Source organism: Emiliania huxleyi (assembly GCF_000372725.1).
Source record: "Emiliania huxleyi CCMP1516 unplaced genomic scaffold EMIHUscaffold_23, whole genome shotgun sequence".
In the NCBI taxonomy this organism is placed as follows: domain Eukaryota; phylum Haptophyta; order Isochrysidales; family Noelaerhabdaceae; genus Emiliania; species Emiliania huxleyi.
In genome coordinates, this window is record NW_005200333.1 from 335,271 (window position 1) to 357,929 (window position 22,659).

Consider the following 22,659-nt stretch of genomic DNA (forward strand, 5'->3'; position numbering starts at 1 on the left):
CGGCTCCCTTCCCTATGGGGCACAGAGACGCAAGCCGAGCGCGCGGCGCGCGGCACAATCGTCAATCGACGAAGGAATCGAAACCCTTTTGTTTGGTACAACACGCGTCGCCGGTGACTAAAATTTTCTGTCAAATACTGAGGGTGCCACTGCAATCCGTCACATGACACATGCTCATGTTCATGATCATGTGCTGGTACGACTCGTCGTGGCTCTGACTCTCTCCGACATCGTCGGCACATGTCGGCTACTCCTGCTTTCTGCTTCCGGCATGCAGAGCCTCGGTCAGCCACGGCCCGATGGACCGGGCGCGTGCCTTTCCGTTCCGATTGCAGACCCTCGTGGGCGTCGCCGCCCGCCTGATCGCATCGACCTCGGCGGCCGCCAGCCAGCGGTAGACTCGGAAGAGCATCTCGTTGCCGAGGAGTCCAAACAGGTGGAAGCAAGCCATCTCCTCGAAGGCGCCCTGCCAGAGACGCGCGCCCTCGGGCAGCAGCCCCGCCGCGCGACAGAGCGCCTCGAGGGCGGCGTGCGTCCAGTAGGTGAGCCCGGTCTCGGCTCCCATCAGCAGGCCCGAGTTTCCAAACCAAAAGACGAGCCCCGACAGCGCGCCAACGAGGAGAGGGTGGGCGTCCTCGCCGCGGCGCAGCCAGCGAGAGAGCAGCTCGTGGCGCCGGCAGAGGAGCACCAGGAGCAGCCAGATCGACGAGAGGGGCGGGGTCACGTTTGCCCCGCCGCACAGCACGTACGACTCAAACGAGGCCTCGAGGTTGCGCAACGCGAAAGCGAGGGCATGGGCGGCGCCGACGGCGTACAGGACCGCCGGGAGCACGCGCGGCACCGAGGCGAGGCCGCCGAGCATCCCGGCGAGGACGCACCACCACGAGCCAACGAGCAGTGCCTGTGCGCCGCCGTTCAGTCGGAAGAGCGTCTCGAACGGCGGCGCGCGGCTGCCGCCGGGCTGTAGCCACAGCACCGCGCCGCAGGTGGACCACAGGCCGTTGCTCAGTAGCGCTGCGAACGCCGCCCAGTGCATCACCGAGCCGCCGCCGGTCCGGCCATAGCTCCACACCTTGAAGGCGTGGAAGAGAGCGTGGCACGCCAACGCCGCATCGGTAAAGGAGGCGGCGTGGCAGTCGGCGGAGCAGGCGACAAAGCCGAGGCGGAGCGTCTCGACGCCGAACTCATGCACACTGTGGCAGCTTGGGAGCGGGTTCATCTGCCAGGCGAGGTGGCCTTGCTCAATATAATGCGGAGCTCGTGCTCGAAAGAAGAATTCAACTCCGTCACGTCAAGGGCGTGGACTGGCGCACACTAGCACACACATCGGCACACCACCGGAGCCGCCTAAGCGACTCCGTTAAACCACATCACGCCCTTTATCAGCTGTGTTCGCTCGCTGTGCGCTCTCCCGTTGCGCCGTTGCTTAATGTATTATGTTGCTGGCTACTCTGGAGTCCTCCTGGCTGCTCTCCGCCCACCAGCCGGCCACAGGCCGTCAGTCTCGCTGGCTGGCGTCGAGAGAACGGCCAGACTCGACCGACCGGGTCTCGTGCCGCTGCCTGCTTCTCGCGCCGCTGTAGCAGACTACAGTCTACAGTCGGTTGCGTGCGGGCATTAAGAAAACGTCGCATTAAGAAACCCTACCAAGCGATTTCCGCAAAAGTCTAAGAAACCACGGCGCGCCGCAGGCGCGGCCCCGAGAATTTAACAAAATCAACTCACACTCTCACAGGTTGTCACAGCAGACAGGCTCGACGACAGGTGCGGACTGGCGCGTTCTAGCACTATCACCCAAGAAAGGGCCCACACACGAGTGTGAACAGGAGCCCCGCTCAAATTTTCTCTTCGCCTGCGGCGCGCGCACTTGCTTGTCATTTTGCCCAAGTCTGCGGTTGTTCTGGGCGGTGTGGATGGAGGTGTGTGCGTCTTCCTGTCATCCCAAGTGGGTGGCAGACTGCGGACTTGCGACATCGGTCCACGGCGCTTCCTTATGTTGTCGTTTACCGTTAAAAAATCCTAGATCCCGGCTGACCTGGGGTGCCGGCCGAAGCTAAGAAACCACGGCGTGGGGTGGGTGGGGTGGGGTGGAAAGGCTTAGAAACGGCGGCGTGCCGTGCCGCGGGATCCTGCTTTCTTAATGCCCGCAACCGACTGTAGCAGAGCCAGCAGCTTGGCCGCGCATCCTTCACACACGCCGCCACGACCTAGCTGAGCGGGCCCGGTGTCGAGTCATGGTGCGAGCTGCATGTCCATGTGGAGGGGCGGGTTTGGCCACAGCAGGTCCACCAGCCAGACGGACCTCAAAGCTTGCCAATGCACTTAAGCTCCGTGCACAATGCCGCTCTCCCCGCGCGCTAGCTCGTTCACCGTCTGCCACGCCACGGCAGTGGAGAACAATGGACAAAAAAAGGTGCACGAACGACAAACGTGCGTCTCTCTCGACGCCGAACCGATGCGGGACGATAAAGTCAGCAGTTCACATAAACGCACAACCCCGGGCCCGAAATCGCAGAGAGACAGTCACGCAACACGGGTTCCCAGGCAAAGCGAGCAAAAACCTTATCGCAGTTCACCCCATCTCGCACTTGGAGTCCCCATCCCGAACTCGTTTCTCGCCCCCTATTCGAGCAGCCACTCTTCGCGCCGCCAATCACGGAGCGCGCCTGCGCCGGAAATCTAAAGCTGTGCACGTCGGGGTCTATTGGTGGTCGCTGCTCTTGTCCGTGTAAGGGATGCTCGCCGTGCTCGCCGCCGCGTCCTCGTCGCTGCAGGACACGGTTGGCGGGCCGGAGTGCTCACCATGCCGCTTGCCATACATTGGCGAGCCGCCTGTCGGGAAACGCAGGGCTGCCATCCTCATCGAGGGCCCCTGCGACTTTTGTGGCGCAGATGGGAGATGCTGCTCGCAGGACGCCGCCGGCTCACCGGGTTGTGTCGGCGGTGTCGATGTCTGGCAGCCCTGCGGCGTCGAGCGCTTCTGCTGCTCGTCGACGCCTCCTCGTCCTTACGCCAGTGGCGACGACGCGGGGCCTCTCCTTCCCCGGCCGCAGGTCGACAACGCACTCTCCGCTCCCCGCCTCTCTCCTCCCGCCAGCCGCAACCACCGAACCTCTCTGCGCACAGGTGCTGCTCTTGCTACTTGCCGTCGGCATCGCCGTGCTCGTCGTCGCCGCCGCCGCCGCCTCGCGGGTGCTCGCGGTGTGCCACAGAGGCCTCTCGCCCGTCCAGTCCGCCAGATACGCCTCCGGCGTAAGTGTAGGCGCGCACGCCGCTCGGTCTCACGAGAAGCGTCTCCGCCTTCCGTCCCTATATCCCCTACTCCCCGCGGCTGGTTGAGGGTGGACTGCCGACGACGGCTGGCCGGCAGGCGCCGTACCAGCCGCTCAACGAGGAGGGAGAGCGGATCGATGAGGGTGGGATGAGCCCCGACCGAAGTCCAAAAAGCGAACCTGGGCGGTGATGTGGCCAGGAGTGCTGGGCTCGGGTATGTCTTAATGCTCCAGGGCGTGCACATCAGACATCTCACAGTCCCTGCCTGTGTAATACCTAGGGGTTTCTCGGGACTCTGGAGGTGTGCTAGTCGCTATGATATTTTTTTCTTTTTTCTCTCCCTCCAAAAGACCGAAGGGTGGCGGGGTCCAGACTCACACAAGTCCCACACACGGACGGCCGCCAAACTTGTCGGCGAGCCGCTCTCCGCCGCCGCTCCTCGCTACAAACCATGATGGTGTGTGTGCGCGTCACCCTCCCCCCCCCACACACACACACAACGAGCAGCACCCTCCCACCACGACTCGTCGCTGCGCCTTTCTGTTCTGTGTGCGGCGGCGAGCCAAGTCGGGCTCGATCTGGTAGCCAACCACTGCAAGGACATGCAGTTGTAGCCGTTGACCAAATCGCGATGTTCGTCGTCGGTGTGCCGTGTGCCTTTACTTGTTGTTCTTCTCGAACTTGGCGGAAGGGTATTCAATTATGAACCCTTCTGGAAAGCATTGAACGTGGCAATCCGTTTCAGCATTGTTCTTCTCGAACCACACTTTGCCTTCGAGGTCCTCTTTCGTCCAGCATTGAACGTTGCATTCATCCGTGTTGTCCGTGTTCTTCTCCCACGACGACCACTGGTGGTGCTGCATTGCATCGGAGACGGTCTGCTCTGTAAAGCATTGAACGTAGCAAATCTTTTGCTTGACGGTCCAATCTGCGTTGGAAACGATGAGAAGTTTCATGTGACGCTCATATGAGGTTGACGTTTATGTATCTTAAGAAGCTGTTGGAGCCCCTTAGAGACGGTGGCTGGCGTCCAGAGCTGCCGTGGGGCCCAAAAATTGCATCTGTGAGTCTGGTGTGAGTCCGTGGGTGAGACCGCGGTGCATAAAGAAAATCCGATTGGCGCGCGCTCGACTGTTCGCGGCTGCGGCCTGTCCGAGTCCGATGTGGCAGCTCCACTCGGACGCCAGGCCGCCGCGCTGCGTGACGCCGACTGTCGATTCGCCGGTCCTTCTCGGCAGAGCGTCTCACCCCGACATGAGGAGTTGCGTCTCACGGGAGCACGCGACGCTCTCGCCCGCTCCAGACGGAGACGGGAAGCTGCTCCTCACCTCGATCGGCCACGCGGAGACGGGCGTCCGGGGCAGTGCGGGCGCGCCGTGGGTGTGGCTGCAGAGGGGCGAGTCGTCCACCGTCAGCGATGGGTTCGAGATCGCTCTCAGCAGAGGGAAGGCGCCCAGCAGACGATCTCCGCTGCCTGAGGAACCGGATGCGGCGGTGGTGCTGAGGCTCCTCCGTCAGCCTCCGCCGGCGGCGGCGGAAGCCTCGACTGCGTCGGGCACCGCTCCGCTGGCGCTCACCGCTGATGACGAGGGGTTGACGGAGGCGTTCGGCAAGGCGCGGCCCTACCGGATGCTAGACGGGCGCACGGTCTACCTCAACACGCTCATCAGGCCAGAGGAGAGCGAGCCAGCCGCCGCCGCCGCCTCCTCCTCCGCCGCCGCCGCCGAGCAGAGCAGCGGCGGCGCTAGTTGCAGCGGCGGCGGCGCTGGCTGCAGCGGCGGCGGCGCTGGCTGCAGCGGCGGCGGCGCGAGCCCGCCCGAGATTGCGCGGCACGAGCTTCTGTGGAGGCCGGCGGCGCTGCAGGCGGCCCTCCGCCGTCACGCCCGCCCCCTGGTGCCGCAGCGACCGACCGTCCCTCCCTCCCGCCTCCGCAGACGGCGCTCTTCACGTCGTACGGCACCGACTACTCCTTCCTGGCGGAGATGGTCGCAGGCTCGCCCGCGGCGGCGAGGCGGCGAGGCGTCACGGTGGTGGACAACTACGACCACCACCGCACGCCGGCCGGGCTCGACGAGCACACGTACACCGTCCACAACGCCGCCGTCCGCGCAAACTTCTCCGTCGTGCTGCCGCCCTTCTTCAGCGACGACACCGCCGCCGCCGACCGGACGCGCGTGCACCACGGGACGATGCACCCAAAGATGTGGCTGCTCGAGTTCAGCGAGGGCGGCGCGTGCGGCAGCGGCTTCCTGCGGCTCGCAATCTCCTCGGCCAACCTCGGCCGGTACGATGCCAAGATCAACAACCAGGTGTGGGCGTGCTGCTCACCCTGCTGCTGCCGCTGCTCTCCTCTCTTCACGCCTCCGGGCTCACCCTCTGTGTGGACAGGTGTGGGCGTGCGACTTTGTGCGCGCGCAGGACGCCGTCGAGGCTGCTCGCGCGCTCGGCGTCTCGCAGCTCAAGGCGGAGCTCAAGGAGCGGCGAGTCGACGCCGCCGGCTGCAGCGAGAAGGCGGAGCTGGTGCGTGTGGGGCGAGCCCGGCGGGCACAGAGCGAGCGTGCGCCGCCCCCCTCACCTCCGCCGGCGGCTCGCCTAGGCGGAGAGACTCGTCGAGGCGCGCCGAGCCGACTCGGCCGGCTTTGGCGCCGACCTCCTCTTCTTCGTGGAGCGGCTCGTCGGCAGAGCGGCGCCGGAGCTGTTTCGCCAGTGGGAGGCGCTGCTGAGCCGCTACGACCTCACGCCGCCCGCGGGTGCGCCTCGAGTTGGACGGCAGCGCACCGCTCTCCCCTCCCCTCCCGCATCCCTCTTTTGGTAGCTCACCGCCGTAGGCACGCACCTCATCTTCTCCGCTCCTGGCCGCTACTCTGGCCCAGAGGCGGAACGCTACGGCCTCCGCGCGCTGCAGCGCCACCTCAAGGTCTTGAGCGACCGGCCAGTGGCGCAGCGGCCGACAGCGGTCGAGTACGCGTGCTCGTCGCTCGGGCAGCTCGACGACATCCTGCAGCCGCTGCTCGGCGTGCGGCCAAACTACAAGCAGGCGCCGCGCATGGCTGTCCGCGGAGCCTTCCTGGAGGGGCTGCACAAGCCTCCGCACGTCAAGGCGCGAGGTCGTCCTCTCGCCCTCCCCCCGCCCCTCGCTTTGCAGCCCGCCCCGCCCTCCGTCTAGGGCGCGGCGGCGCGGCTGGTGTGGCCGTCTCTGACGGCATCGCTGCCCGCCTTTGCGCGCGGCAAGGGGATGCTCACCATCGGCGGCGGCAAGAACACCATGACGGGCCCGTCCGAGTTCAAGTCGCAGCAGCTCAAGGCGTGCATGGCGCACAATATCGCCGCCGACCCGCGCCGCTCCGCCACTCTCCACCACGTCAAGATGGCCGCCGGCATCGTCCGCCCCCTTCAGCGCGAAGGGCCGCAGCGCGAGGTGGCGCCGCTCTGCGCGTGGGTGTACGCCGGATCCCACAACCTGTCGGGCGCCGCGTGGGGCAAGATGGAGGCCGCGACCGGCAGTGACGACGAGAGCGGGGTCGAGGACGAGGAGTTTGTCGTCATGTCGTACGAGGTCGGCGTGCTGCTGCTGCCGCCGGAGCCTCGCCCCTTTGCGCTGCCGTGGGTGACCGCCGCGGCCCCGTACGACCCGACCGAGGTCAAGCCCTTCTCCACCTCCCGCTACCTCGCCATCCTGCGCGGGCGCGACTCGCGGGCGTGGGACTCGCGCGACAACCGCATGACGGTCGACGAGGTCACGGGCGAGGTGAGGAGGCAGTGGGAGCGGCTGCGCGACGGCGCAGGCGGCGCCGGCCTCGGGCGGGGCGAGGCCGCCGGCTCCACAGGTGCGGTGGTCGCGCTGCCGGAGGCGGCCACGCTGCCCCCGCCCCTGGGCGGGCTGCTGCTGCCCACGCTGCTGACGATACCGCTGGACGAGGTGCGCAAGCTCGTGCTGCTCAAGGTCGAGGCCGAGGCGCGCCCCTACCCCTCGGCTCCCGAGCCCGGCTCCGCGGCGCGGAGGAGGGCGCGCCACCTCAAGCGGGGCGGCACGGCGTCCACGGACGAGCTGCTCAAGGCGTCGGGCAGCTCGATGCGGAGCGAGCCGCTGCCGCTCGGCGCAGAGGTGAGGGCCCTCCGGCTCGGAGACTTCTCGTACGGCGAGGGCGACGCAAAGGCGATCGGCGACCCGATCGTCACCGTCTACCAGACCGTCGGCTACAAGGCCGCCGGGGCCGACGCCTTTGGCGGCTGCTCGCACGACCCGTACCTGATCGACTACGACCTCATGAGCGGCGGCGACTCCGAGGAGCGCCGCCCGGCGGTGCGCGTGGTCGATCGGCGCGGCCCCGCCGGTGTGCTCTTGGCCTTCTTCGCCGACAGCGACGGCGGCGCGACCAACACCCCGCTGCTGCAGACCCTGGCGCTCGTCCGCTCGCACGTCGAGGCGGCGTGCTGGGGCGTCTTTTGCCTGCAGCCCGACGAGGCGGCGGGCGCTCTGGCGCCCGTGCGCGGGCGCGCGCCGCCAAGCACGCCTTCGCACGCCGACCTCCTCGCGCTCGAGTTCGGCGTCGCGCCGGCGAGCGAGTTGCCCGCGCTGGTGCTTGTGACGGCCGACCTGCAGACGCGGCTGCTCTTTTGCCGCGGCGGCGCCGCGCTCGCCGCGCTGGTGCGAGAGGGTGCGGGGCCGCTGGTGGAGAAGCTGAGCGGCCTCGCCTCGGAGCAGCGCACGCACGGCGGCGGCGCGCCCACCAGCTGGTGGCGGCGCGCGCAGGAGCGCCGCTCGACGCGCGCCGCGCACGCCGCGGCGTGGGTGCGCGCGCGCGGCTGCAAGCTGCTGCTCGTCGAGCCCGAGGGGGTGCTCAAGAAGCAGTGCAACGTCTCGGTCGTCCGGTCGGCGGGCGAGGCGGTCGCGAAGCGGCGCGCGTCGCTGTGGGGCGCGGCGCGGAACGACGCCTTCTACGCGGCGTGCGTCCCCTTCCTCCGCGCGCTGCTGCTCGAGCTCCCCGTCTCTGCCGACGGCGAGCTGCAGGACCCGTACGACCCGCTCTCGCAGTACGGGGACGGGCCGCCCCAGCGGGGCGTGCTGCGGACCGACGCGCCGCGCATCGCCCTCGTCAGCAGCATCGGCCACCTCGTCTCGAAGCGCCGCCCCGGCGAGGCAGAGCTGCTCCCCGTCCAAAAGGTGCGCGAGGTTGTGGCGGCGCTCGTCGCGCGGCTGGCGAGCGAGCTCCGCGCGGGCGCGGAGGCGGCGCTCGAGGCCGTGTCCCGTGACGCGTCCGTGCCGTGTCCCACAGGCGAGCGAGCTCCGCGTGGAGGAGGAGGCGCTGCGCGAGCGGCTCGACGTGCTCATCTCCTTCCGCGCGCCCGGCAGCGCGGCGCCTCGCGGCGACGGCGGCGAGCTACCCGCGGGCAGCGTCGAGGAGGAGTGGAGCGAGCGCTGGTGCAAGCCGCAGCCGGGCATGCTGCTCGATGCGGCGGCGCGGGCGGGCGTGGCGGCGGAGGACACCCTCCTCGTGGGGTACGATTTTGTCGACCGCGAGGCGGCGAGTCGCGCCGGCATCGGCTACATCGACCAGCAGCACCTGCTCGGCGCCGAGACTTTCGGCGCCGCGTCCACCCCCCTGCGTGGGCGTCCCCCACCAACGCACAACTCGATGCGCATAGGCGTCGAGGGCTTTGACATCGGCTTCGACGCGGAGCGCGTGAAGGAGTTCTTTGTGCCGGGCGAGGACGCGAAGCGGCCGAGGGCGCAGGCTCCCGAGTCATTCGCCGCCAAGAAGAAGCGGGGCGATGGCCAGAGCCAGCCACTGCGGCGGGGCGATCGGTCGCCTGGGGCATCGCCGCTGCGGCCGGCGCCCAACCGGGGAGTCTGAGGCCGCTCTCCGTACTGGCATGACTGTTACCATTGTGTCCATGAGCTTTGTCAGGGGTCCCCGACGCTCTTGCGCTGCGTGTGAGCTGCGGCGTGTGCATAGTAAGTTTTGTACCAGAGTGGCAGAGAGAGGTTCTAATGCACACAATGGGATCTGCGCGGGGTGGGGCATATTTTTGTGCTTCGGCGCTAGTCATATACAAGACAAAGTATTTTTCCGCCCCGTGCAAAACTCCCACCTATGGCTAGCCCTCTCCCTCTCGCGGCACGCGGGGGGCGGGGGCGCGCACGCCTTCTCGCATCTCGGAACCCCTCTCCGTTACTCCGAGCCTCTCTGAACCTTCTCAAAACCTTCTTCTCAAAACCTTCTCTGAACCCTCTCGGAACCCTCTCGGAACCCCTCCGAACCATCTCGTAGCCCTCTCAGAGCCCTCTCGCAGCCCTCTCCGAACCCTCTCGGAACCCTCTCAGCCCTTCCCGCACGAGGCGCGCACCGCGCAGCACCCGGCCGTGCTCGTGCACCACCCTGCCGCCGACTCGGCCACCAAGGCGCCCGGCGGAGAGAGCACGCCGCGCCTGGCTGCCTGTCCAGGATATGCCCAAGACACGTCCGGGACACGCCTGCCCCACAGGCGGCCGGCGGAGAGTATGTCATCGTCGGCCACTGCTGCGAGTCCGGAGACCTCGTCACGCCCGCGCCCGACGAGCCGGAGACCCTCTCGCGGAGGCATTTGGGCGGGGACGCGTCCATCGGCGACTTGGTCGTCGTGGAGGGTGCCCCCTCCCCCCCCCCCCTCCACACACACACACACACATAACCACCACTACCATCACCACCACACACACACACACACACACACACACACACACACACACACACACACACACACACACACACACACACACACACACACACACACACAAGCACCCGTCCCCGCCACCCGCCACCCGCCCCCGCCACCCGCCACCCGCCCACGCCCTGGCCCCGCCCCTGCCCCGCCCCCGCCTGCCCCCGCCCTCGCCCCCACCCCCTCGTGCGCAAGCCCGCCGCTTCCGCCCCCACCGCGCAGGCGCGGGCGCGTAATGCTCCTCGATGTCGACCAAGAACTACAACTCCTTCCCCGAGGCGGCCGAGGTGATGCTCGACACGAGCGGCGCCCTGCAGCTTATCCGCAAGAGGCAGCTCCCCCACCCCCCGACCCCCCCACCCACCCACCCACACCACCACCACTACCACCACCACCTCTTGGCCGGCCGGGCGGAGACGAGGAGATCTGGGCAAACGAGGTGCCATTTGTGCCGCCCGCCGCCTAGAGGGGGGTGGAGGGGCCGATCGCGGTAGCTCCGGGGTGCAAGGCCGAGAGCTCGGTGTCGACTGATGGCGGTGAGCGAGATAGCGTCGGTGGGGTCGCGCTGGAGTGCGGCCTGGTCTCTGAGCCTGGTCGCGCTACTCGTGGTCGTGCGCGGGAAACTCACTTTGAACTCACTTTATCGAAATAGGTAAGTTTCTAAACCCCGCCCGTTTTTCTGTTTCAACGTGCGCAATGCACACACACGACACCGCACCCTGTCTCTCGTCGCTCGTGTCAGTCAAGAATTTTGAAGGGCGCGCACGGACGATTCAAAAGAGGCGGGGCAGTGCTGCACGGCTGTGGTTCGACACGAGGTGTGTCCTCTCCGTGGCCTGCCTAGCCCTCCCCCTCTCGGCCCGGAGCGCGGAGGGCCGGGTAGGAGGGGTCTAGGTTACCTCTACCTCTGAGGGCCTGCGGCCCTCTTACCTTTACCTCTGGGCAGCCGTGGGCCCTTTACCTCTACCTCTGAGCGACGTAGCCGTGATTTACCTGTGCGTGATCTCGCCTCGAGGATCTCTCTCGCGCGAGAGTGTAGAGATCTCTCTCGACGTGGTCTCGAGTGATCTCAACAGACTGTGGGCATGACTTGGGCCCGGTGGGTAAAAAAGTAACCTCTTAGCGCCATCTAGGTAAAAAAGTAACCTCTTAGCGCCATGTACATGACTTATCCTACCGACAATCGCTGCGTGGCCTTTGGCTAAGGAATTTGGACGTCCTCGTGGCGGGTGCACACCGACTCTCATGTTTGGCTCTTCTATGGCTGCCTTCTTGGCTGCCTTCTGGCTGCTCGCCTCGATGCTTCTCAATATCGACACCACCTCAAACCTGTTCCACGCGCCGCTTACCCTCTTTATGCTTGCAACCTCGTATTTCCTGTGGTCGTATTCGCAGGTTTGCAAGGATGCGGCGGAAGAACGCGTGTCCATGCAGGCCAAGCTTGATACGGCAAGGAAGGACGCGGCGCAAGAACGCGTGTCCATGCAGGTCAAGCTTGACGCGGCAACGAAGCATGCGGCGGAAGAACGCGTGTCCATGCAGGCCGAGCTTGACGCGGCAATGGAGGATGTGGTGGAAGAGCGGGACACGCTTCGTATCATTGTTCCTGAGCTCAGGAAGGAGAGTGAGGACCTAAGAGCGGAGCTCGAGAAGACGAAAGCCGAACGCGACTCCATGCAGACAGAGCTCAGGAAGGAGAGTGAGGACCTAAGAGCGGAGCTCGAGAAGACGAAAGCCGAACGCGACTCCATGCAGACAGAGCTGAGGGTGGAGAGTGAGGACCTAAGAGCGGAGCTCGAGAAGACGAAAGCCGAACGCGACTCCATGCAGACAGAGCTGAGGGTGGAGAGTGAGGACCTAAGAGCGGAGCTCGAGAAGACGAAAGCCGAACGCGACTCCATGCAGACAGAGCTCAGGGAGGAGAGTGAGGACCTAAGAGCGGAGCTCGAGAAGACGAAAGCCGAACGCGACTCCATGCAGACAGAGCTCAGGGAGGAGAGTGAGGACCTAAGAGCGGAGCTCGAGAAGACGGAGCTCGATAAGCTACGCTGGCAGTACCTCGCGAATGATACGAAGAACACGCTAAAGCACGAACGCGCATCCATGCAGGCCCTCGCATCCACGGCACTAGTCGCGTGAGCCGGTGTGAAGAGTGGCAGGGTTGGTGTGAAGCACTGTGGAACAAGAAAGTTTTTAACTTTTAATCGCTCGTGTCCGCGGACCTCACACTTAAAAGAGTTCAGTCTTAATGGCAGCAGGCTCTCTGCACCGCCCGCGCTGCGTCACAGGTGTTCGACAGGTGTGTCCTCTCCGTGGCCTAGCCCTCCCCCTCCCGAGGCCGCCTCGCTCGGTGCGCCGCCAACCGCACCCTCTTCCACTGCCAGCTCGGCCACTCCGCAGCCCCGACCTCACTGCCCCGGCTCACACGCCTCGATCTTCTTGGGCAGCAGCTGGTCCGACAGGTCCTCTCCGTGTCCTAGGAGAGACTCGTCGCCCTTGCCCCACGTGAAGACGGCGCCGCCAGCAGTGAGGGCGATGCTGTGCTCGCATCCCGCGGACACAGCGACGGCGCGCTGCCCAGCAAAGGCCTCGACCTTCTTGGGCAGCAGCTGGTGCTGCTCGTCGCCGTGGCCCAACCGGCCGTTGTATCCGCAGCCCCAGCTCCAGACGGCGCCGTCGGCGGCGATGACGATGCTGTGGCTGCGTCCTGCCGACACAGCGGCGACGCGCTGGCCAGCAAAGGCCTCGACCTTCTTGGGCAGATACTGGTGCTGCTCGTCGCCGTGGCCCAGCTGGCCCCCACCTCCATCGCCCCAGCTCCAGACCGCGCCGTCAGCGGTGAGGGCGAGGCTGTGGTTCTCTCCAGCCGACACAGCGACGATGCGCCGCCCAGCAAAGGCCTCGACCTTCTTGGGCAGCAGCTGGCGCTGCTGGTTGCCGTGGCCCAGCTTGCCAAAACCGTCACGGCCCCAGCTCCAGACAGCGCCGTCGGCGGTGAGGGCGAGGCTGTGGTCGCATCCCGCGGACACAGCGACGACGCGCTGGCCAGCAAAGGCCTCGATCCTCTTCGGCAGCAGCTGGTCCTGCGTGTTGCCGTGGCCCAACTGGCAAAAGTATCCATCGCCCCAGCTCCAGATAGTGCCATCGGCAATGAGGGCGAGGCTGTGCTGAGTTCCCGCCGACACAGCAACGACGCGCTGCCCCGCAAAGGCCTCGATCTTCTTCGGCTGCCACTGGGGCTGATGGTCGCCGTGGCCCAACCGGCCCCACCCTTCAAAGCCCCAGCTCCAGGCGGCGCCATCGGCGGTGAGGGCAAGGCTGTGCCCGGCCCCAGCCGAAACACTCACGGCGCGCTCGCCGCCCAGCGCAGGCGGGAGGCGGGTGGGCGTGTTGAGCCGCAGTACGCCCACGCCGTGACCGAGTAGTGGCCCGGGACAGCCTGCCGCACTGCCGCACGACGAGAGCCGCCCCTCGCCGTCGATGAAAAGGTTGTGCTGGTGGCCCGCCACCGCCCTCGCTGGCGGGTTGGACTCGCAAAGCAACGCAGCGAAGCACAGCCACCGCACGGCGCAGCCCTCGTCCTCCGGCTGCGCCGGCAGCTCGAAGCCGCGCTCTTGCGCCCACAAGCGGATGCCCTGCTCCGCGAGCGAGGCGTGAAAGAGGAGCGAGACGGCTGCGACGCGAGCGATGTCGACGGGGCTGTCGCAGCGAGAGAGGGCGCGCTCGAGGAGGTCCCTGGGGAGGTCGAGCAGGCGGGCGGGCGACGGCGCGACTGGCGAGTTCGCGGCGGTGGCGGCGGAGGCAAGGCGGCGCGAGCGGCGGCGCAGCGTGGTGGACATCGCGAGAAAAGAAAACGATCTGCCAGAACTGCCCGATGAAAAAAGAAAATGGCATTTTCAAAATCCGGGGTCGCGTGCCGCGGGTTTTCTTCTTTCTGGCGCCGAATGAGCGGCGCGGACAGCCCCGGCCCCCTCGCCGACCTGGCTCGGGGCGACCTGGCCTCGCTGCGCGCCCTCCTCTCCGGGCGGCGGACGCACGGCACGTCGCTCGCGGCCCAGCTCGACGCGCGGCACGACACCGAGAGGCAGGACACGCTGCTGACCTGGGCCGCTCGTCACGGGCAGGCCGAGGCGGTGCGGCTGCTGCTCGAGGGCGGCGCGAGCGTCGGGGCGACGACTGGCGGCGGCGCTTCCGCGCTGCTCGTCGCATGCTATAAGGGCCACCTCGACTGCGTCCGGCTGCTCCTCGAGGCTGGCGCGGCGATGGACCAGGCCAAGGAGAACGGCGCCACGCCGCTGCTCATTGCGAGCCAGAAGGGCCACCTCGAATGCGCCCAGCTGCTCCTCGAGGCTGGCGCGGCGGTGGCTCATGCAGACGCTGAAGGCTGCACGCCGCTGATCATCGCGAGCCAGACCGGCCACCTCGAGGTCGCCCGGCTGCTCCTCGAGGCTGGCGCGGCAATCGACCAAGCGATGAACGACGGCACCACGCCGCTGAGTGCTGCGAGCTTGACTGGCAAGATCGGCTGCGTTCGGCTGCTCCTCGAGGCTGGCGCGGCGGTGAACCAAGCAGACGCTGAAGTCTTCACGCCGCTGTACGTTGCGTGCCAGGAGGGGCATTTCGAGTGCGCCCAGCTGCTGCGCGACGCTGGCGCGGCGGCCAACCAAGCCTGCAACGACGGCACCACGCCGCTGTACATGGCGTGCCAGAACAACCACGTCGAGTGCGCCCGGCTGCTCCTCGAGGACGGCGCGGCGACCGACCAAGCCAGGGACGACGGCACCACGCCGCTGTTCATCGCGTGCCAGAACGGCCACCTCGAGTGCGCCCAGCTGCTCCTCGAGGCTGGCGCGGCGGTCAACCAAGCCTGCAACGACGGCGCCACGCCGCTGCTCATTGCGTGCCAGATGGGCCACCTCGATATCGCCCGGCTGCTCCTCGAGGCCAGCGCGGCGGTCAACCAGGCCCATCAGAATGGCGCCACTCCGCTGTACATCGCGAGCCAGAAGGGCAACCTCGAATGCGTTCGGCTACTCCTCGAGGCTGGCGCGGCGATCGACCAAGCCAAGCAGGATGGCGCCACGCCGCTGTCCATCGCGTGCGAGGGCGGCCACCTCGAGGTCGCCCGGCTGCTGCTCGAGGCTGGCGCGGCGATCGACCAGGCCGATGAGGAAGGCGCCACGCCGCTGTTCGCTGCGTGCCACTTCGGCCACCTCGAGATCGCCAAGCTGCTCTCCTCCTACAGCGCCTCCCGCGCCGCTACGCCCTTCGGCACGCCCGGGGAGGCCGCAAACAGCCGCGGCCACGCCGACGTCGCCGCCTGGCTGGTCGCCAGCCGCGGCTGGACGCCGCTCCGGCATCTCGAGGCGTGCCCGAGACTAGCGGCCGAAGGCGTGAGCGCGTTGTCCTCACGCGGATTGCCCCTCTTCCGCAGGCGCTCACCGTCGAGCGGGCGCGGGCGCTGCTGCGCGGCGACGCCGACCCGCTCGCCGGCGCGCCTTCTGCCCTCGAGCGGGCGCGCGTCCTCTGCTCGTGGAGCGAGTCGGATCCGACCGCTGCGGCCGTCGGTTCCACAGTCGAGATCCGCTCTCTTGTCTCGCGGCCGTCGATGAACGGCAAGGTCGGCGTCGTCGTCTCCGCCAACGCTTCGACGGCCCGCTTCGGCGTGCGCGTGGCGGGCGAGGCCAAGGCACTCGCACTGAGGCGCGCACTGCAATGGTCTCTCCCCCACTCGCCGGATCCTCTCTTGAATACCCCACGCTTCTGCCCTCCCTCAGGCCGGCCAACCTGCAGCCAGCGGCCGAGGCGGTGGAGGTGGGCAGGCTCATCCTCAAGGCGGCGGAGTGGTCGCCGCAGTCGCACGAGCTCTTCCCAACAGCGGCTCGCAAGCGGGCGGTCGAGGTGATGCGGCTGGGCTACCTGATCGCTTGGGACGAGGAGCGTTTCGACAGCCGCGAGGGAGCGGCTCCAGAGCTGGCGGACATCTGGCGCGGCTTTGTGCTGCCAAGGGTGGTGGTGCGATGACTTCTCGTTCCGCACGGGGGTTTCAGTGAGAGGGCCAAACCCCCAGCAGGGGGTCTTGCCGTTGCCCCTGTGCAACCGCAACGGCTTAGTGTACTGTGTAGCCAGCGACCACACGCGTGCGTGTGTGGGCGTGCCCCTCGTCTGGCCTGCAGCACTTCCCTTTTGACAACGTACCAAAAAAGAGCCTCTCGGTCTCCGCACCTCTCTGGATCCAGCGTCCACCTCCCGCGTCGTGTAGCTTCTACAATTTGAACGAGGCGCCGTCCGCCGCCCCTGCCCCTTGCGCCGCCTTTCGGGCGTCGGCGACGCGCTGCCGCTTGGAGCCGGCGAGGCCGCCGGGCGCCTGGCTCGCGGCCTGCATGCTGCTGAAGAAGGCCTTGGACGAGCTGCGGCCGCGCTGCTTCCCGCTCGAGAGAGGCCCCGACGTGATTGTGCCGCGCCGCTTGGCCTCGGCCAGCTGCTCCCCGACCCGATCCGCCTCCTGCCGGCGCGCCGCCGCGCCGCCTGGCTGCGCCTCGGCGCGCAGCGTCCGCTGCTCGGCGCTCTCGGCCGTGCGCCGCTTGTGCACGCGCTTCTTCTTTGAGCGGAGCGCCTTCCGCTCGCCCTGCGAGAGCTCTGCGCGGTCGGCGAGCGCCTTGTCGCTCCGCTTGCGGCCGTACACCTCCTCGGGGGCCAGCGTCGAGCTCGCGGCGAGGGCCGTCGGCACCTTCTCCTCGAGCGAGACGGCGGGCGCCTGGGGGGGGGGGTCCGGGAGAGGTCTGGGAGAGGACTTGGAGGCGGCAGCCTCCTCGAGCGAGACGGCGGCCGCGCCTCGGTGCGGATGGTCACCTCGCGCTTCGCGGGGGGCGGCGCGTAGTGGAAGGAGAAGAGCGGGTCGAGGCGCGAGTCGAGCTTGGCGAGCAGTGCGCGCGCCTCCTCGTGCGCCTTGGCCACCGCGTCCGCTCCCTTGGAGCCGAGCACCTGCTCGCAGCGGCAGGCGTGAAGAGACACTGCTCAGCGGCGTCCGCGGCATTTCCTCGGAGCTTCGCGCGTTCGTCTCGAAGGCGGCGGCGTACTCGTCGCCGAGCCCCTTGTCGCTCTTCTCGAGCGACAGGTCGGCCGGCTTGGGTCGGAAGTCCGTCGGCTTGAGCGCGGCGCGCCGCACGACGTCGTCCCACAGCCCGTCCTTGCAGCGCGCGCGGATGACCTCCTCGATGGAGCGCGTCGACTCCTCGCTCGGCGCCATCGCCGCCTGGGGACGGGACGGGCGGACAGGCGGGCTTGCGGTCGGACAATCCGAGTCGAACGCGCATTGAGAGGCGGTGGGGCTGGGAGTGGGTCGCGGCTCCCGGTGGGGCGGGCAGGGCCGGGCGCGGGCGGCGCGCGGGCAGTTCGCTCGCCTTTGCGGCGGCGCCGGGCTGGTCGAAGTCGAGGACCGTCTCGAGCAGCGAGTTGGCCGGCCGCTGCTGCCCGCTCACCTCTCCGCGCAGCTGCCACGGCTTCTCTGCGAGCTGCGCGTGCTCGAGCTCCGACAGCTTCTCTGCTAGCTGCTTTGAGCGCGCCTCGTGCCGAGAGAGGCGCGCCTCGGCCTCGCCCTCCTCGTCCTCGCCGCTCGACCCCTCGTCCGCCTCGCCCTCGTAGTAGTCCTCCTCCTCCTCCTCCTCGCCCGCCTCCTCCTCCTCCCCCAGCCCCTCCTCCTCACCCTCCTCCTCCTCACCACTCTGCTCCTCGCTGAACTCCTCCTCGCCCTCCTCGCCGCCCTCGTCCTCGCTGCCCTCCTCCTCTTCCTCGTCCTCCTCCTCGTCGCTCAGCCCGTCGCCGTACAGCTCGGCCATCGCCTCCGCCTCCTCGCCCTCGTACTCGGCGTCGTCCTCTGCGAACGCCTCCATCTCCTCCATCAGCTGCTCCAGCCTCCTCCTCTTGCCGCCCTCCTCTCCGCGCCCCATCCCCTTCCTCTCACCCTCCACCGCCGCAGCCGCCCCCTCCTCGTCCTCGTCCTCGTCCTCGTCCTCGTCCTCGTCCTCGCCGTCCTCGGCGCCCTCGCCCTCGCTGAGCTCGCCCTCGTACTCGCCCTCCTCGCCGCTCTCCTCCTCGCCCTCCTCCTCTCCCTCCTCCTCGCCACTCTGCTCCTCGCCCTCCTCGTCGTCGCCAGTGCCCGTGGACGCTGCATCCTCCGAGTCCTCCTTCTCGAGCGCTGGCCGCAGCCGCCGCGAACTCGTCTGCACGTACCTGCGGGTGCACAGGGCGGGCGATGCCATCGGTCCGCTCGGTCCACGACCGCCGAGGAGGTGGCGGCCAGGCACACCGGAGCAGCGGCTTGTTGCGTAGCTCGAGCTGCTGCCATACCTGCTCCTCGTCAAAGCCGCCGAGCGCAAGCGCCTCGAGAGGCCCGAGCGGCCGAGGCTCGAGCTGCTTGCCCCACCCAAAGAGGCTTGCGGCCGCGCGGCCGCACCAAGCGGCGCGCTTCTCGTCCGGAACCAGGAACTGCAGCGGCCGCAGCTCGCGCAGCGCCTCGTCGTCGATCGCAGCAGAAGAGGGGCCGGGCGCCCCAGCCATGGCGCGATGCGGCGAAGTGAGCGTAGCAGCCGGGCTCGTAGCCGAGCGTGTGTTGAAAGAGAATTTTACCCTGCGGCTAGGGTTAGCACACGCGCTTCTGCTCGCATACACTCATACATTGGATTGTCATCACCTGTGAGTGCGAGATAGGGCTAGCAGTTGGCAGCTTCTAGCCTCTGAGGAGGGCGTCCATAGACACCTCACTAGACCCCACACACACACGGTCTCGTCCGTGCCTCGCCGGCCGGAGAGATTGCTGGAGGTAGAGCAAGCCTGCTCTAGCCTCGCATGTCACTTCCTGTTGTCTGTTGTTTGTTGTGCCCTTGTTTGTTCTCTTGGCACCTTGGAGTGCTGGGGGGGGCGACAGGGAGGATGTGGCCTTGAGTTATGTGTACGCCTACTCAGGGTGTGTGGCAGCCCGCTGGCTGTGTGTCTTGTGAGCCTGTTTGTGTCTGTGTGTCGCTCGTGCGTGTCGTCATCATCTGTCTAGCGTCCACCCATACCGCGTTGGTGTCCAGTCCGAGCCTGGCTGTTCTTCACCTTTCTACCTACCTACCTGCGCACTGGCACCTAACGCAGGTGTGCACTTGAAAGAGAATTCCACTTGACTCCCGCGGTGGTCGGCCAAGCTGCTGATGATGGAGGCGTCAGCGTCCCAGACCAGCCAGCACGAGTGCGTCCGGCTGCTCCTCGAGGCTGGCTCTGCGCCCAACCAAGCCGCGGATGATGGCGCCACCCCGCTGTTCATCGCGTGCCTAAAGGGCCACCTCGAAATCGTCCGGCTGCTCGTCGAGGCTGGCGCGGCGGTCGGCCAAGCCAAGCAGGATGGTTACACGCCGCTGCTCATCGCGTGCCACCTCGAGATCTCCCGGCTGCTCCTCGAGACTGGCGTGGCGATCAATCAAGCCGCGAACAGTGGCGCCACGCCGCTGTACGCTGCGTGCCAGGAGGGCCACGCTGACACCGCCCGGCTGCTGCTCGAGGCGGGCGCGGCGATCAACCAAGCCAAGGATGACGGTACCACGCCACTGTTCATGGCGTGCCAGAATGGCCACCTTGAGTGCGCCCGGCTGTTGCGCGACGCTGGCGCCGCGTTCAACCAAGCCGCGGAGGACGGCTCCACGCCGCTGTTCATCGCGTGCCAGCAGGGCCACCTCGACACCGCCCGGCTGCTCCTCGAGGCTGGCGCGGCGCCCAACCAAGCCCGCAACGACGGCGCCACGCCGCTGTACATGGCGTGCCAGGAGGGCCACGTCGATATCGCCCGGCTGCTGCTCGAGGCGGGCGCGGCGATCAACCAAGCCAAGGATGACGGTACCACGCCACTGCTCGTGGCGTGCCAGAATGGCCACCTCGAGTGCGCCCGGCTGTTGCGCGACGCTGGCGCGGCGTTCAACCAAGCTGCTGACGGAGAGGCTTCTCGCCGCTGTACATCGCGTGCCAGCAGGGCCACCTCGAGTGCGTCCGGCTGCTCCTCGAGACCGGCGCGGCGACGGACCAGGCCAATGAGAATGGCGCCACGCCGCTGTTCGCCGCGTGCCATAATGGCCACCTCGAGGTCGCCAAGCTCCTCTCCTCCTTCGGCGCCTCCCGCGCCGCAACGCCCTTCGGCAGGCCTGAGGAGGCCGCAAACCGCGAAGGCCACGCCGACCTCGCCGCCTGGCTGGTCGCCAGCCGCGACTGGACGCCGCTCCAGCACCTCGAGGCGTGCCCGAGACTAGCGGCGTGAATGCATTGTCCTCACGCTCACTGTCCCTCTTCCCGCAGGCGCTCATCGTCGAGCGGGCGCGGGCTCTGCTGCGCGGCGGCGCGGACTCTTCGGCCGGCGAGCCGTCGGCCTTCGAGCGGGCGCGCGTCCTCTGCTCGTGGAGCGAGTCGGATCCGACCGCTGCGGCCGCCGGCTCCACTGTCGCGATCCAATCTCTCTCGTCTCGCGGCCGTCGATGAACGGCAAGGTCGGCGTCGTCGTCTCCGCCTGGCGGGCGAGGCCAAGGCACTCGCACTGAGGCGCGCCATGGCTTCTCCCCCACTCGCCGGATCCTCTCTCAGAACACCCCACGCTTCTGCCCTCCCTCAGGCCGGCCAACCTGCAGCCAGCGGCCGAGGCGGTGGAGGTGGGCAGGCACGGCGGCGGAGTGGTCGCCGCAGTCGCACGAGCTCTTCCCGGAGGCGGCTCGCAAGTGGGCGGTCGAGGTGATGCGGCTGGGCTACCTGATCGCGTGGGACGAGGAGCGCTTCGACAGCCGCGAGGGAGCGGCTCCGGAGCTGGCGGACGTCTGGCGCGGCTTTGTGCTGCCAAGGGTGGTGGCGCGATGAGTGCAAAAAAAAGGGCCGTGCTTTTTTTGAGTGAGGGTGTGATAAGGTTTTTGCTCGCCTTCCCTGGGACCCCGTGTTGCGTGACTGTCTCTGTGAGCGATTTCGGGCCCGGGTTGTGCGTTTATGTGAGAGTGTGTGTCTGTGTGTCGCTCCAGCGTGCCTGCCTCCATATGCTGCGTCTTGGTGTCCAGCCGAGGCACCAAAGGGGCAACGCGGATGATCATGACCTCGCTGAACCTGCCATATGCGACGTCGGCGCTCGAGAGCGAGAGATGTTCACCCAGGATCAGATCTGAAGCCTGCCATGGAGACCATTCCGGCATGGACGCGCACACGGCCAGCCTGGACGCTCACATGTACTGCCGTTACGAAGGGGCGCCGGCGGGCCACATTGAGAACGGACGGTGGCCGGGCGGCGCGCCGCTGAGCGCTGTGGTGGTGCATACTGCATTCGGCACACTCGAGGCTCGGGCTGCGGCTGGACGAGGGAGCGTCAATGCCGCGCGCTCGACGCAGTGGCGGTGTGTCATATCCGTAAGTAGCCCGTTTGTGGAATGTGCATGTATGTGAACATGCGAAGCTGGGTCCACACCTCCACAGGGCTGGACTGAAAGACACCGTTCGCGCCCGCGCTCTCCCTCGGCCCTGCTGACGCTAGGGACGATTGTGCGTGTGCCCCACACAGCCGCCACAACACCGCGCGCCATTCCCGCGTCCCCCCGCACCTCCCGCCATCGCCAACGCGCGCGCTCGACACGCGACACGTTTCTCCCCCTTTTTTGCCCGTTACCGAGCTTGGTTGCGGTGGAGGCGTGTCATCATCTACATGACGACACAGCCCCCACCGTCGGACACGCGCCCGCCGGTGAGGCTCGACTCCCTCGGGTCGAGCGGCGGCGGTGCGGGCTTGGGCGGGAGGGCAAAGTCGACAACCTTGCGGAAGACGTCGACAGATGTGTCGCGGTAGAGGAAGACGAGGCGGTCCTGGCCGTCCTTGCGGCGCGTCGTGCGGATCGGTGTCGCACGGCCGCGCTCAACGAGAGTGCGCATGGACGCGTGGAAGTGGCGCATCGCCACGCGCTCTGCGGCGAGGCGCCCGCGCCGCACCGCTCAAAGGCCACCTCCTCGCGCTCGTACGGGTGGATCGAGTGGACGATGCGGTGCTTGGTGTAGCGCTCGTCGAAGTCCGCGTACAGCTCCTTCACGTTGCGCCAGAGCACCTCCATGAGCACGCGGCACGCGCGGGCGTGGTTCTCGTTCATCTCGGCGAAGCTGAGCGTCGCGTTGACCGGCGCAAGGCGGATGGTGGAGAAGCCGCTGCGCCCGAGGCCGCTGCTGGCGCCGGACGTTGGCTCGAAGGCGACGATGTTGCCATTGGTCGGGTCCGCGTAGCCGTAAGTGGGGTGCCCGCTGGACCCATACTCGCTCTCGTACTTGCAGTCCTCCATGAGGGTGGCGGCCACCAGTGGGCCGTGCCGCCGGATGAGCTCCTCATAAGCGACCAGGTGCCAGCCGAGCGAGCGCTCGGACTTCTTCTGCGAAGGAATGCCCTCGTGCTCGCGCGGAAGGACGAGCCGGGGCGGGTGGTGGGGCGCGCCCGAGAACCACTCGGACGGGGGGCGGCTGAAGCTGCGCTGGGCCGCCTCGAGCTCAGCCCGGTCGAATCGCAGCAGGCTCGCGTCGCCGCGCCCGTCGAAGTTGTCCTGCGCAACCGAGAGAAACACGTCCGAGTCGAAGACGAGCATCACGGTGCCGATCACAGCCTCGCACGCGCACGTCGTCCACGCGGCGCCCGTCACGTTGAGGTTG

At 67.6% G+C, this 22,659-nt stretch overlaps 6 protein-coding genes across 6 annotated transcripts; 4 read left to right on the forward strand and 2 right to left on the reverse strand.

The window, feature by feature from the left end:
- Positions 1–108: 108 nt before the first annotated feature.
- On the reverse strand, positions 109–1,240 carry EMIHUDRAFT_434957 (hypothetical protein). Its single transcript, XM_005779498.1, has one exon. The coding sequence runs from the start codon at positions 1,217–1,219 to the stop codon at positions 248–250; it is 972 nt and encodes a 323-aa protein (XP_005779555.1). The 5' UTR covers positions 1,220–1,240; the 3' UTR covers positions 109–247.
- A 1,416-nt stretch (positions 1,241–2,656) lies between these two features.
- Positions 2,657–3,611, forward strand: EMIHUDRAFT_421304 (hypothetical protein). Its single transcript, XM_005779499.1, has 3 exons — positions 2,657–3,053; positions 3,127–3,192; positions 3,263–3,611. The coding sequence occupies exons 1-3, from the start codon at positions 2,736–2,738 to the stop codon at positions 3,461–3,463; spliced, it is 585 nt and encodes a 194-aa protein (XP_005779556.1). The 5' UTR covers positions 2,657–2,735; the 3' UTR covers positions 3,464–3,611.
- An 823-nt stretch (positions 3,612–4,434) lies between these two features.
- EMIHUDRAFT_450160 (hypothetical protein) lies at positions 4,435–9,255 on the forward strand (the record flags this gene model as incomplete). Its single annotated transcript, XM_005779500.1, has 11 exons — positions 4,435–4,920; positions 5,208–5,582; positions 5,662–5,793; positions 5,870–6,023; positions 6,102–6,367; positions 6,440–7,021; positions 7,124–7,693; positions 7,817–7,945; positions 8,108–8,515; positions 8,550–8,844; positions 8,920–9,255. 11 exons carry the CDS (start codon positions 4,435–4,437, stop codon positions 9,126–9,128), a joined length of 3,606 nt encoding a protein of 1,201 aa, XP_005779557.1. The 3' UTR covers positions 9,129–9,255.
- Positions 9,256–13,849: 4,594 nt separating this feature from the next.
- On the forward strand, positions 13,850–16,174 carry EMIHUDRAFT_450161 (hypothetical protein; the record flags this gene model as incomplete). Its single annotated transcript, XM_005779501.1, has 3 exons — positions 13,850–13,897; positions 15,410–15,693; positions 15,753–16,174. The coding sequence occupies 3 exons, from the start codon at positions 13,850–13,852 to the stop codon at positions 15,997–15,999; spliced, it is 579 nt and encodes a 192-aa protein (XP_005779558.1). The 3' UTR covers positions 16,000–16,174.
- A 66-nt stretch (positions 16,175–16,240) lies between these two features.
- On the reverse strand, positions 16,241–18,534 carry EMIHUDRAFT_205063 (hypothetical protein; the record flags this gene model as incomplete). Its single annotated transcript, XM_005779502.1, has 7 exons — positions 16,241–16,375; positions 16,568–16,732; positions 16,828–16,959; positions 16,988–17,230; positions 17,415–17,518; positions 18,101–18,207; positions 18,284–18,534. 7 exons carry the CDS (start codon positions 18,532–18,534, stop codon positions 16,241–16,243), a joined length of 1,137 nt encoding a protein of 378 aa, XP_005779559.1.
- Positions 18,535–20,477: 1,943 nt separating this feature from the next.
- Positions 20,478–20,850, forward strand: EMIHUDRAFT_205064 (hypothetical protein; the record flags this gene model as incomplete). The annotated part of the gene is made up of 2 exons (XM_005779503.1): positions 20,478–20,489; positions 20,683–20,850. The coding sequence occupies 2 exons, from the start codon at positions 20,478–20,480 to the stop codon at positions 20,848–20,850; spliced, it is 180 nt and encodes a 59-aa protein (XP_005779560.1).
- Between the last annotated feature and the right edge of the window lie 1,809 nt (positions 20,851–22,659).